The following is a 13,422-nucleotide window of genomic DNA, read 5'->3' as shown; positions in this document are numbered from 1 at the left end:
AATTATACCTACGTGTTTAATGGAAACAAGTGTTCTATTTGAAAATAAAGTAACTGGTTTATTTATTTAAATGACTTTGACAGAACTGATAAACTAATTTTCCCTTTTGAGGGATTCATTATCCGTATTATAATAATACACATTTTGTTAGTGATAATGCCTATGTAATGTACTCCATTGACTGTATTCTCCTATTATGCTTCAATTACTCCACTGGGTAGAAAAACACCAGATATTAAGAGGAGTCATGAGAAGGAAGAAGGAAAAGAAGATACCTTTAATTGGCCCTTTGGTCTACCTGTATAATCATTTCACAATTCTTCCAAGATTATTAATATATCTCATGCTTTGGATGATTCAAAAAAGTTGGAATCCTTAGCAACATAGTCACCAGTGGGGAGAAGTGAATGCAAGATGGAGCTTGTTTATAAATATGCTGATAGTGATTATGTCATGTGGACTATAGAGTTAAGTATGTATGTATGACTATGTATTGCTATAATGTATTATTTTATGTTATAGAAAATGTAAGGGTCTTTTGTTTGGGACTCATTCTCCTTGTGGCTGAAGGGAACAAACCAATGACCAATAAAGCAAAGACCTCCCCATAGATAATCATTGTTGTGTGTTATTCCCCCAATAAGAGGATGATAGTCATTGTGTTAGGACTTGGATACCTTTCAGGTGAAACTGCACAGTCTCTATCAGGTAAACTGAGGGATGCAACTACCTTCATTTGATTAGACAGGGTAGATTCTTTTAAGGAATTAAGAGATTCACTCAGTAATCATTTATTAAATGTTTAAAACATGCCATGCTCTAGGGATACAAAACAAAAACAGGCCCTGCCCTTAAGTTCTACTAGGGAAAACTGGTTACATGGATAAGTAAATACAAAAAATATTCAAAGTAATATGGGGTAAGGGAGAGATTCTGAACAACTGGAGGAATCAGGAAAGACCTTGTGTAAAAGATGACAATTATACTAATACTAGTTGTAAAATAGGAATTCTAAAAAACAGGTGAGGAGGGATTGTATTCCAGGTATGGGAGATAACCTATGAAAAATCTCAAAGGTGGGAAATGAAATGTCCTATACAGCAATTTAGGCCAGTTTGGCCACAATATGTGTAAAGGGCACAAGATATGATAAGCCTCAAAAGATAGGCCATACATGAAGAGCTATAAACACCAAACAACAAAGGAATTTGTATTTTGTCCTAGCAATTCAATATGATTATCAAAACTTCCCCTGGTAAATATAAGTAAGAAATATGATCACAGTAATTTTGCTTTCGTAACAGTTGAACAGGCCCCTTAAAATTTCAGAAAACATGACAAATGTAGACAATTTCTAGGCATAATAAGCAAGATATTTAGTAGCTACTACTAAAGGAGAATATTTAGGAAGGATGTGATGTCTTCAAATATTTTAAGTCTCATCAAGGAAGATAGTTTAAATTTGTTCTTCTTAGATCCAGAGGGTAGACCTAGGAGCAATGGATATATTTTGCAGAGAAACAAATTTTGGCTTCAAATAAGTAAAATATTCTTAACAGCTATTTGAAAAACAGAAGGGCTGTTTCAGTTCAACAAATATTAAGTGACTGCTATGTGAAAGGCACTGACCTGAGAGCTGGGGGTACAAAAAGTAAACTAAAAAAGTCTCTGCCTTCAAAGAACATTATACTGGGGAAAGGTAGTGGGTTCCCCCTAACTGGAGGTCTTTCAGTAGAAGCTGGGATCACAGTGTGGAATCCTTCAGGTTGGAATTGAACTAAATGACTTCCAAGGTCCAAACCCAGATTCTGTGATTTTATAAGTCTTTTTATACTTTTGATAGCAAGTAACTAAAAATTCTAATTAGTTGTAGTAGAAAATTTTCTGCCAATGTACCTCTTACTGACTTATGAAAAATTTGCCCAATGAGTTGTCTTCCCTGACTTGGTTCAAGCAGAGATCAAAATTTTACAACATTAAATTCTCCTGGCCATCTAACCAAAAGAAATTTAGCTCTGCTTTTGTTTTCAAGCATCTCTGAAACTCCACCTCATCTGACCCAGTTTTCCTTCCTCCTGCCTTTAAAAAAATTAATAATAATAATGATAGGACAACTAGGTGGCCCTGGATTTAGGAGGACCTGAGTTCAAATTGGGCCTCAGACACTTGACACTTACTAGCTGTGTGACCTTAGGCAAGTCACTTAACCCTCAAATTTGCCCTGCAAATGATGACGACGATGATGATGATGAAGAAGAAATTAGTGTATGTGTAGTTCTGGTCTTTTTAAATTTCCTTTCCCTTGTATAGTTCATGTTTTATAATTCTATGGCACAATATATTCCATTACATTGATAAACCATAATGTATGCATTCTCCAAATAAAGATTAAGAATTTATTAAGTGCCTACTATGTACCAAGCATTGTGGTAGGTGGTGTACTCCAAAGACAAAAGTGAAACAGCCCCATCCCTCAAAGAGCTTACATTCTAAAAGGGATTTGGAAAAATGTGAGGGATTGGAGTAGGTGCAGAAAGCCACAAGGAAAGGCTTCATGTAGTAGAAAGACACAAGGAAAGGCTTCATGTAGAAGATGATGATGCTGGTGCTGAGTCTTAGGGTATTGGGTATGAAAGGTTTCCAATTTTTGTCTTTTCCAAATCACTTTCTCTCTCTACACACGTACACAAACACATACATAAATGTGTGTATGTATTTGTATTACTCTGACATTTTAAATGACGATCTTTTCTAAACGTTTGTCATTCTAGCGAGTACAAGGTGGCATCCTGATATTATGTAACTTTATAATATACTACCGGAAAGATACTGGCTAAATTGTTTCAGATACCTGATTTAACAATTGTTATCTATGGCAAGGTTATCACCAGGTTGTAAAGGGTTTTAAAAGCCAAATCATCTGGGGGGCGGCTAGGTGGCGAGGGGGTGGCTAGGTGGCGCAGTGGATAGAGCACCGGCCCTGGATCCAGGAGTACCTGAGTTCAAATCCGGTCTCAGACACTTGACATTTACTAGTTGTGTGACCCTGGGCAAGTCACTTAACCCCCATTTCCCTGCAAAAAAAACCCAAATCGTTTATACAGGGTGTTCCAAAAGTGGTAGTGCAGCTTTAAATTTTAGTATCAAAACTGCACCTTTTGCAGTGCCTTGTATTTTATCCTAGTCGTTAGGAAACCAGTGGAGTTTACTGGACAGGGGAATGACATAGGTAGATCCTGTACTTTAGGAAAATCACCCTCTCAGCTGTGTGGAGGGTAGATTGAGAGATGTGAGGCAGAGAGACTTGCAAAAGTGCAGGCAAGAGATAAAGAGGACGTGCACTATGGTGGTGACTTTACTGGCTTTGTGCATAGTGGGGGTGTGGGGGGGCAGATGCTAGAGATACTGTGGAGGTAGAAAAAGGAAGATTTGGCAAACGTGGGGTGAGTCAGGAAAAGGAGAGCTGCCAAGGTTATGAATAGAGCTTACTGCCCTTTTCAGTTCCAAATCTACGGTCACACGCTTCTAGGATTCCCCACTCCCTCATTTCTATGGCAACTGCTTCAGTCATTTCCCTCCTTGCCCCAATCAGGATCCGAGAACCGGAAGCGGCTCCGCCAAGAGGCTTCTGGGAGGACTTTTTTCTACGATCCTTTTACGACAGCCCCGAAAAGGCGAGCCTCCTTCCAGTGCTGGAGGTGAGAACAAGGAGCCTGTTGGGGTAGCCGGGAGTCAGGCAACCAGAAGTAGGAGTACGGAGACCCCGGGGCCGAGAGGTTTCATCCTTGTCTCCAAAGGACTACAAGTGGAGAAACGGCTGCATCCACAGCCAGAGATTTGCGAGAAAGGACAGGGAAGGGGGTAGAGGAGGGAGCGAGAACTTGCGATTCTCCATGGCAACCCCGTGGTGACGTTCTAAACCCTATCTCCTTTCCTGGCCGCTGAGCCACTGAGAGCTGAGTATTCTGAGGGAGGGTTCCTGCCTGGAGACCGTAGGGGCCTTGCGCGAGGGCTTCTGGGAAGAGTAGTCCGGGCTGGGTGTGTGCGGAAGTCTTCGAAGGGTCTTCTTGGAAGTAGGTGAGTGCTGGGTTGAGGGACTGAAAGAGCTGCGGTCCCCCCGCACGTCGCCTCCGTGGCTCGTCTGGGATGTGCCTGGGGGCACTTTGAGGCTCCGGACCCCGCAGCCAAAACTGGAAAGTTGTTATTACAGCGTAGGCCTGCTCAGTCCGTGTCCTCGCTGGCCCTTCCCAGCCCCACTCCCTCCTTACTCAGCTGGAGTGATCCATTTTCTCAAAAAATAGGCAGGAGAAAGGAAAAAGGAGCGTTTCCTTAAGTAGCTTTCGATTAAGCTTTGCTCTTTACAGCCAATAAATGAACAAAGTGTTGTGGTTTTTGTTTTGGTTTGGTTTTTTGGGTTTTGGTTTTTTTACACATACTAAGTGCCAAGCACTGGGCTAAGCCTCGGGAATACACCAACTAAATAATGATGCATTTATTCTTTTGAGAAGCTTACATTCTGTTGATGTAATTAACATTCGTTGATGTAATTAACGACATACAAAATAAAGGCAAGGTAATTTTGGAGAGAGCACTAGCGTCTTGGAAAAGGTCTCGTGCAGAAAGTGTTGCTTGAGTTGTTTTGAAGGAAACAAGGAGAGTAAGAGGCAGAGATGAGGAGGGAGTGCATTCCAGGCATGAGATGCAGCCAGTGCAGTCAAGAAGATGGAGTGTCCTGTGTGGAGACCAGCAAGGTCAGTCTGACTGGACCGCAAGAGTGTGGGGAAAAAACGAGTGACTATATAAGGCAGTTTAGAAAGGCAGGTTGGGAAAAGGTGGTGAAGGGTTTAAAATGTCAAAACCCTCTTGTATATGATTATTTCTTTGAACTTAATCCTAGGGTATTAAGGAACTGCCAGAGTTCATTAAGAGAGTTGCATGGTCACACCTGTGCTTTAGGAAAAGCATTCTAGTAGCTTTGTGGTGAATAGATTGGAGTGGGGAGAAATAAGAGAAGAAGAAATGGGATACTGTTGCAGTAGTCTATGCCATAGGTGATATGGGCCTGACAGAGTGGTGAGGGTGACAGATTTGAGGTGTGAGAGGTAGAAAGATAAATATTTGTCAATTGAATACATTTGTGGAGTAAGGAAGGGAGGTTTCCAAAATCAAACAAAAACCTTTACTAGATCCTTTTGCTAATAAGGGCTTATCTCTAACCCCTAGGGTTGATTGGAGTCCCTTTCTCCTGTTTAGTGAAGAGGAAAAGTGAATCTTTGATCACAGAGTAGTCTTGTTCAGTTTATTTCAATAAGTATTTATTGAAAAATACACAGGGCTTAAGGTAAAGGTAGAAGTGGGTAAAATTTTTCTGTCACTTATCTTTGGTTCACAGGAGGGAAAAAAAATACACTGGCTACCTACAACCAAAAAAACAGTAAAGACTCATGAGATTTGAGCAGATGTGCCACAGCAGTGCAGATTTTACTCTACCACCCATTTCATCGAGGTTAATGATTATAGACTATATGTACTGAAAATTATTTGAAAACAAAATTAGGAGAGCAGCTTTAAATTTTTAAGAACCAGTTTCTGAGGAAAGGTGAATACATCATCTGCAGTTTAGCTCTTAGGTAGTTGTTTCCTTAGAATCTGACCCATACAATGGAGGTTTCTCACAGATTTCTAATTCATTCTTTGTCATTCTAGCTAATCTTTTATTTACTATTTTCACAGCCATTTCTGTGACTATGTGAATAATAACATTGGTGGTAATTTCTCATATTGATTAAATTGCTCTTTACAATATAGAGAGACTCTTTATAGTTTTAGAGGCAGTTGGTGGCACAATTAATTGATAGAGCGCTGGGCCTGGAGTCAAGACCTGAGTTTAAATTCAGCCTCAGGCATTTACTATCTGTGTGACCATGGGCTCTTAAACTCTCTAAGCTTCAGTTTCCTCAATTGTAAAATGGGGATAATAATAACACCTAAAGGATCAACTGAAATTGTAAGAAACCAGGCATAATGCTAGGTACATGATCATTGCCATATGAATGCTTATTCCTTCCCAGTTTGCTACAATACATATGTGAGGGAAGAAATGCAAGTATCATTCCCCTTTTACAAGTGAGAAAATTGAAACTGAGGGAAATTCAGTGGCTTAAAGTTCCAGAGCCAATAAATAGTAAAACAAAGAGTAGCATTACAACCAAAATAGTTAGAATGCTTTGGCTCTTGTGACCAAATTTTCCTTTCCTTTTCTAAAGTTGTGGTTTATATAAGGAGTAAATATCAGCATTTCTTTGTTCAGCCTTATTTTTCCATCTCATAGAAAAGCAAATATCTTTACTGAATGACTAGGTTCTGACTAGCCTTCATTACCACCTATACATCTAAGCTTTTAGGGTTAGTCATTTGTTAACCACTGATTTTTTTTTTATCCAATACTCCAGGAGTGGCTTTGAAGAAGAGCTAAAGGTAACCAACTGAGCTGCCGCTGAAGTTAAGTTTCCTTCTGAGATATTCTTATTCAGAATGTCTGCAGAATTGAGTGAAGATTCAATATTGATTTCTCCCACTCTAACTGAAAAAGAGAGTATTTTGAGAGTGAAGATAGAAGAAGACCGTACCTATGGACAGGGATCTAGTGTCCACTGGAACAGCTGCCATGGTCCAGAGATCTTTCGACAACAGTTCAGGCAATTTGGGTACCAGGATTCACCAGGGCCTCGTGAAGCCCTGAGCCAACTCCGTCAGCTTTGCCGTCTTTGGCTTAGACCAGAGAGGCACACAAAGGAGCAGATCCTAGAGCTACTGGTCCTGGAGCAGTTCCTGACCATCTTGCCCAAGGAACTCCAGACCTGGGTTCGAGAGCATCATCCAGAAAATGGAGAAGAAGCAGTGACCATTCTGGAAGATTTGGAAAGAGAGCTTGATGAACCAGGACATCAGGTAGGAAAGGGGAAAGGTTATCTGAGATAACTCCTTAATACTCTTTTCTTTCCAGGTTTTCAGAATACCAATTTCTCCTGGTTTTCTTCCTACCTATCTGACTGCTCTTTTTATAGTTGGTTGGATCTTCCTCCAGATCACACCCTCTAACCATAGCTATATTACTTCACTTGGTCATCTCACTAACTCCCATGGATTTAATCTCTATGCTAATGATTCTTAAATCAATCTATCCTGCCCCTGTCTCTTTGCTAACTTTCCATTTTGCATCTCCAACTGCCCTTCAACCATCTCTAAATGCATTTTCAGTAGAAATCTTAAACTCAATATGTCCAAAACAGAACTCATCTTCCCCTCTAAAACATCGTACATGGGGGCAGCTAGGTGGCGCAGTGGATAAAGCACTGGCCCTGGATTCAGGAGAACCTGAGTTCAAATCTGGCTTCAGACACTTGACACTTACTAGCTGTGTGACCCTGGGCAAGTCACTTAACCCTCATTGCCCCCCAAAACAAACAAACAAACAAACATCCTCCATTACTTTCTTCCCTAATATTGTAGAGGGCAACACCATCCTCCCATCCCTCAGGCTCACAACCTAGGAATCATCCTGGATTCCTCACTCTCCAATATCCAATCTGTTGCTGTGGCCCATTGATTTCACTTTTGCAACTCCATACATACTCCAGTATGCCCCTCTTCTCTCCTCTGACACTGCCACAGCTGTAGTGTAAGTTTTCATTGCCTTATGCCTAGATTATTTCATTAGCCCGCCTCAGGTTTCTCCCCACTCTAATCCACGTTCAGTTTAGCCACTAAAATGATTTTCCTAAAGTGCAGGTCCTGTCATGTCACACCTACAAATACACCCCTACTCAATAAACGCCAGTGGCTTCCTGTTGTCTCCAGGAGCAAATACAAAATGCTATTTGGCATTCAAAGCTCTTCATAATCTAGCCCCCTTCCTACTTTTCCATTCTTCTTATACCTTACTCCCTGACACATACTCTTCAATTCTTTTAGGTCTGGGCATTTTTCTCTGGCCATCCCCCATTCTTGGAATGCTTTCCCTTCTTCTCTCTGACTACTGACCTCCCCTGGATTCCTTTAAGTCCTAACTAAAATCCCACCTTCTACAGCCTTCCCTAACTCTCTTAATTCCACTACCTTCCCTCTGTTAATTATTTCTTTATATTCTGTATATAGTTTGAGATACATATTTTGTATTTTTTGCATGCTGTAAGTTCCTTAAGGGCAGGGACTGTCTTTTGCCTCTTTTTGTATCTTCAGCATTTAACACAGTGCCTGGCATATACTAGTAGCTTAATAGATGTTTATCAATTGAGTGTGGGTGTGGACCTTTGGACTTGTTTCAGGTGAATTTACTAGAACAGTGGAAAGATAACTGAATTTCATTCTCCACTTTACCAGTTTGAAATTAGAGATCCCTATGTTTGTCTTTTTTCTTGTGTTATCTGGTCCATTTCTAGGTAATAGAATGAGACTATTTTTGCCCTGTTGATTTTCCCCAGAATTTATGTTCTTTTCTCTCTGCTTTATTTCCAATTCCAGTTGTGATTCACTTCCACCCCATCTTTGGCTCTTGTGATTCCAGGTCTCATTCAGTGGCCGAGAACAAGAAGACCTTATAGAAGAGATGGAACCTCAGGAAACAGCTGAGGAGTCATCAGATATACAGCCCCTGCCTGTGGAGAATGAGCTTAAGTGGGAAGCCTGGGATTTCCACCCCCTAAGACACAATGGTAAGGAGTGGGCTTCTTTCTGGTTTAGAATATATAGCACAAAATATTGGTGCCTTTGTCAGTAGTGTCCTAGAAAACTTGCTCACTTACCTTTCATTAGGAAATGCCCCTCTCCAGGCAAGAAAACTGCTTCCAAGTGTATATGGTGTGCCTCCTAGTATAATCTTTTAGCAAATCTTGTTATCAAATTGTCATAAACTTCTAGGAATTTTTATTCCCACACATGAACCACACCATCATTTTTCCTCTTGTAACTTCTTGATAATTTGTTCACCCAAAAAGTGCAAGTTTTCAAATTATCAAGATCTCTTTTAAATACTAAAGTAATTAATTTGATTTTTAAAAATATATCACGGGGCAGCTAGATGGCGCAGTGGTTAAAGCACCGGCCCAGGATTCAGGAGTACCTGAGTTCAAATCCGGCCTCAGACACTTGACACTTACTAGCTGTGTGACCATGGGCAAGTTACTTAACCCCCATTGCCTAAAAAAAAAAAAAAAAAAAAAAAAATCACAAGCTTATCTCTTTAGAGTTGTCATTACTGTTGTTATCCTGAACACTGCCCTTCACCCTAATATTCAGTCACATTCTGTATTTTATTTTAAATTTCAATGATAGTTTTGTTTACTTCAGATTACTGTGTTCCTCTCCCTTTTACCTCCCTTCCTCCTGCCTTACAGCTCCTTAGCCTATAATTATCAGAAATATTTTGTGACTTATCACCATTCATCTGATGACTGAACTAACCCAGAATCATCAAAGCTTAGTATTAGAAGGAGCCTCGGGGGTCATATTTCATCCAAATACCTGAAGTATGATGTCATTTTTGAACACTTCAAATAACATTGAATTCTCATTACATTTTTAGACTTTCTTAAATGGTCTAGTTACATTTTTATTTTCCTCTCAAATAACAACTTTCAAATTCTATCAACCAGTATAGGTCAAAATTCAAATAAAAAATGCAAAATTTCATTATTCCTGTGTTGTTAATTCTCCAAGCATATCCTTTTATCCAAAGTCCAATATTCCACTTGATCTTCTCACCCTCTCTGTGCTGATTGTTTTTCCCTAACTTGATCCCTTCATTTAAATAGGTCTTTGACTGCTTTTCTAGTCACTGTGACAGGCTTTTTTACTGCCTACCATTGTGTTTCTTTGCTTACATCATTATTCTCATAATATTTTCTCACCTCTGACTAATGGTAATGTTGTTTTGCCCTCTCTTTCTTACCTTTATTATTATGAGAACATTTTACAGGAATATACAAACTATTAACATTGGTGTGTTTATATTTCATTGGGATCATACTCTTTTGCCTCTACTAGGGTTCTTTCTCTATAAACGGAATAAGTAACATTTGTATTTTCTGTTTTTTCAGGTGGTGATACTGAGAATGGGGAGTCCCCTCCAAATCAGGAGATTTCTTCAGGCATAGAACCCCAGGATGATATTTCTGGCACTCTTAATATAGACGTTGCTCAGATTTTCAAATATGGAGAAATATATCCACGTGAGGGCAGATTTGAAAGAAAGCAAGGAAATCCCTCTCGTAAAAAACAGCATAAATGTGATGAATGTGGCAAACTCTTCAGCCAGAGCTCAGCCCTTATTCTACACCAGAGAATCCACAGTGGGGAGAAACCCTATGAATGTGATGAGTGTGGGAAAGCCTTCAGCCGGAGTTCAATCCTTATTCAACATCAGAGAATCCACACTGGAGAAAAACCATATAAATGTCATGAATGTGGGAAAGCTTTCAGTCAGAATTCTGGGCTCATTAATCATCAGAGAATCCATACTGGGGAAAAACCCTATGAATGTAGTGAGTGTGGAAAAGCTTATAGTCAAAGCTCAAATCTTTTTAGGCATCAGCGAAGACACAGTGAAGAAAAAATCCTATCAATGTCATGAATGTGTTCTTTGAGAGCTTGGGCCTTTTTCATCAGAAAAGAAGGTGTAATGGGGGGAGGGGGAAATCAGTTTAGTTTTAGTAGACTAAATAGTTCCTTCATAACATCAGAATAGCCCCTGAAGAAAATGAGGGAGATCTTTAGTCACTATTTCTACTTTATCTATCTTTATGTTGTCACACCTTTCTATAGATTTTCAGAATCTTAACCTTATTTTTGATATTTATTCCTAAATTTCCTGTTTGTAAACATGTCTCCTCTGCCTGCCCTATTTCAAAGCTTCCATGTTAGACAAGTAAATTGTTTCAGTATTGAGAATATGAGTCCCTTCAAAGACAGATTTTGTGTTCTGTTAAAAATGCAAAACGAATACTCCAAAGACTAAATCCCCAAAACACCATTTCTGACTCTTAAATCATGTCTTCTTTTATCAAAATCTTGTTTGCAAATAAGGCTCTAGAAATTTGATAGGTAGCTCAAAAGAAAGAGATAGACCTTAAAATCTAGAACAAAAGAAAATTAGTATGCATTTATTAAGTGCATCCTATGTGCTAGGCACTGTGCTAAGCACTGGGCATAGAAAAAGAGGCAGAAGACTATACCTTGCCCTCAAGGAGCTTACAGTCTAATGAGGGAGACAACAAGCAAGCAATTATGTACAAACTATATTCAGGATAAATAAGAAATAACTAAAAAATAACAGGCACTGGTATTGAGGCATTGAGGAAGGCATGGAGAAGATGGATTTTTGTTATGATTTGAAGGAAGCCCGTAGGCAGAAATGAGAGAACATGGGGGACAAGGCTAGTGTCACAGGAATGGAGTATATAGCAGGGAGTAAGGTGTAAGAAGAATGAAAATGGGAGGAGCACAAGGGTGCATTGCCCTTTGGGATGCCAAACATAGGATTATGCATTTGATCCTGAAGGTAATAAGGAGCCCACTGGAATTTATTGAGTAGAGTGGTGACATGGGTCAGAGTCAAACATTGAAAAGCTGACATGGCACTTAAATCAGGAAAGGGATAAACTCTTTTATTGAATAAGGATTGATTGGTGGTAAATAAGACTTCAAGTATTATGGATACAGTTATCTAACTTAAAATAATTTTCCAAAGCCATCTAATTTGTAGACACTTTATTGGTAAATTACAGTACCAACATACATCTCATCAGGAAATAGTCAATTAAAACATAACCAATATAAAATATAGCTATAAGATGGGAAATTTTAGGATATTATGGGAATATGTTATGGTGACAAATATAAACAGGATCATGGTATCATTCAGGTCATCTTGGAGTCTAGGAAAAGGATGGTTGGAGAATAAGATTTATCAGCATGTCTCTAGCACTGTGTAGTTGATTATTAAGTTCCTACAATGTTCCTAGGCCTGTGCTAATCACTGGGTATGCAAATAATTAATTCCTACTTTAAAGGAGCTTATGTGAAAGGTAAGAAGTTCACTGAGCAGTATCAGCTGCTGGCATAAGTATCTAGTGAATCAAGCCAATACATCGCTATGGATGAGAACCACTGAGACTAAAAAAGTAGTGAGCACTTACTGTGTATAAAGCACTGTGCAAGTTCCTCAATGCTACCATAGCTTGGTACTTACCACTATGAATCCTTAAACTGGTTTTCTGCTATAAATCAGTGTCTTAAAGTAGGGGAGTATAGATTTTTTTTCTTCCCGAAGGTATAATTAGTGTTGAGTAAGCTGATCCCTTAGAGCTAATAATGCCAGCACCAGAAGTCTAGGGGTTTTGTCTTGGAAAGCTTGCCAGCATCCCTTATTAGCATTCTTCATCTCAGAGTTGAAGGTTCTCTCCATTGCAAGTTAGAGGTGTCCTGAGACTTTTCAAAAGATCTTGTCTTAATACTGACTGCTCAGACACCAGGAACACTTAAAGTTATAACTTTATGTTTAATTAATCATGTCTTCTATCTAAAAATAAAATACCTTGTTTGTTCATGTCTAAAATATGTCAGACTTCACACAACTAGTTTTCAGGGTTTCTAGGTTTTTTAACATGTCTATAGTGACTATTATTAATCACTGGACTACATACTCCATGGCTCTGTATCCCAGCTTCACTGTTTGGTGGAAAACAACAGTAGCAAAATAAAACAATGAGAAAGAGGATGGAAAAAGACATACTTATAGTGACCCTTTGATGCTGACTCTTATGAAATTTAATCAGTTTACTCTCAAAAATTACTCTATCTAATGCTTGGAGTGCCTTCAAAGTAAAATGGGATTGTTATGGGCCAGTTAAAAATAGTGGTAAATAAAAGGCTAGCAGGTAGAGAGGTGGATGCAAAAAGGAGCTTGTTAATAGATATGCTGATAGTGATTAACTCTAAGAAATGTGCTTTATAGTTTTAACAGTGTACAAATATGTATTGATACTATGTATTTTAAGTTATAAAAGGGTCTTTTGCTTGGGACTCATTCCCCTTGTAGCTGCTGAGAAGAGAACAAGTGATGTCTAATAAAGCTATGAACTCTCCCTGCAATAAATATATCTTTCCTTATTCCTGACTGCTGGTATGAAAGAATTGGGTTAGAATTAGTAGGTGAGATTGCAGATTTAAGAAAGATTATAAAGGGAACAGTCACCCACATCTTAAATTGCAAGCTGTGCAAGGAATTAGAAAATATGTAGCTGCAAAGGCTTCCTTTAAGTGGGAAGGGGCTTTCAGAAGAACCCAGGCAAGCAATTAAGACCACAATATCTAAGCACAATCAGTCCCAACCCTCTGAAAGGATTTATCTGAGGGGAATCCATT

The 13,422-nt window shown here is 39.1% G+C and overlaps 1 protein-coding gene across 1 annotated transcript in view; it reads left to right on the top strand.

Annotated features, from left to right (window-relative positions):
• LOC122752702 (zinc finger protein 850-like) overlaps positions 1-13,167 on the top strand; it is a 1,092,329-nt gene extending 1,079,162 nt beyond the window's left edge. Inside the window, 2 exon segments of the mRNA XM_043999585.1 lie at positions 10,280-10,609; positions 10,611-13,167. Of these exon segments, the coding sequence (XP_043855520.1) occupies positions 10,280-10,609; positions 10,611-10,643 (363 nt within the window). The 3' untranslated portion in view covers positions 10,644-13,167.
• Positions 13,168-13,422: the final 255 nt, after the last annotated feature.

Source organism: Dromiciops gliroides, chromosome 4 (assembly GCF_019393635.1).
Source record: "Dromiciops gliroides isolate mDroGli1 chromosome 4, mDroGli1.pri, whole genome shotgun sequence".
In the NCBI taxonomy this organism is placed as follows: domain Eukaryota; kingdom Metazoa; phylum Chordata; class Mammalia; order Microbiotheria; family Microbiotheriidae; genus Dromiciops; species Dromiciops gliroides.
Note: the sequence above shows the minus strand (reverse complement) of the source record. Positions and strands in the feature narration are given on the sequence as shown.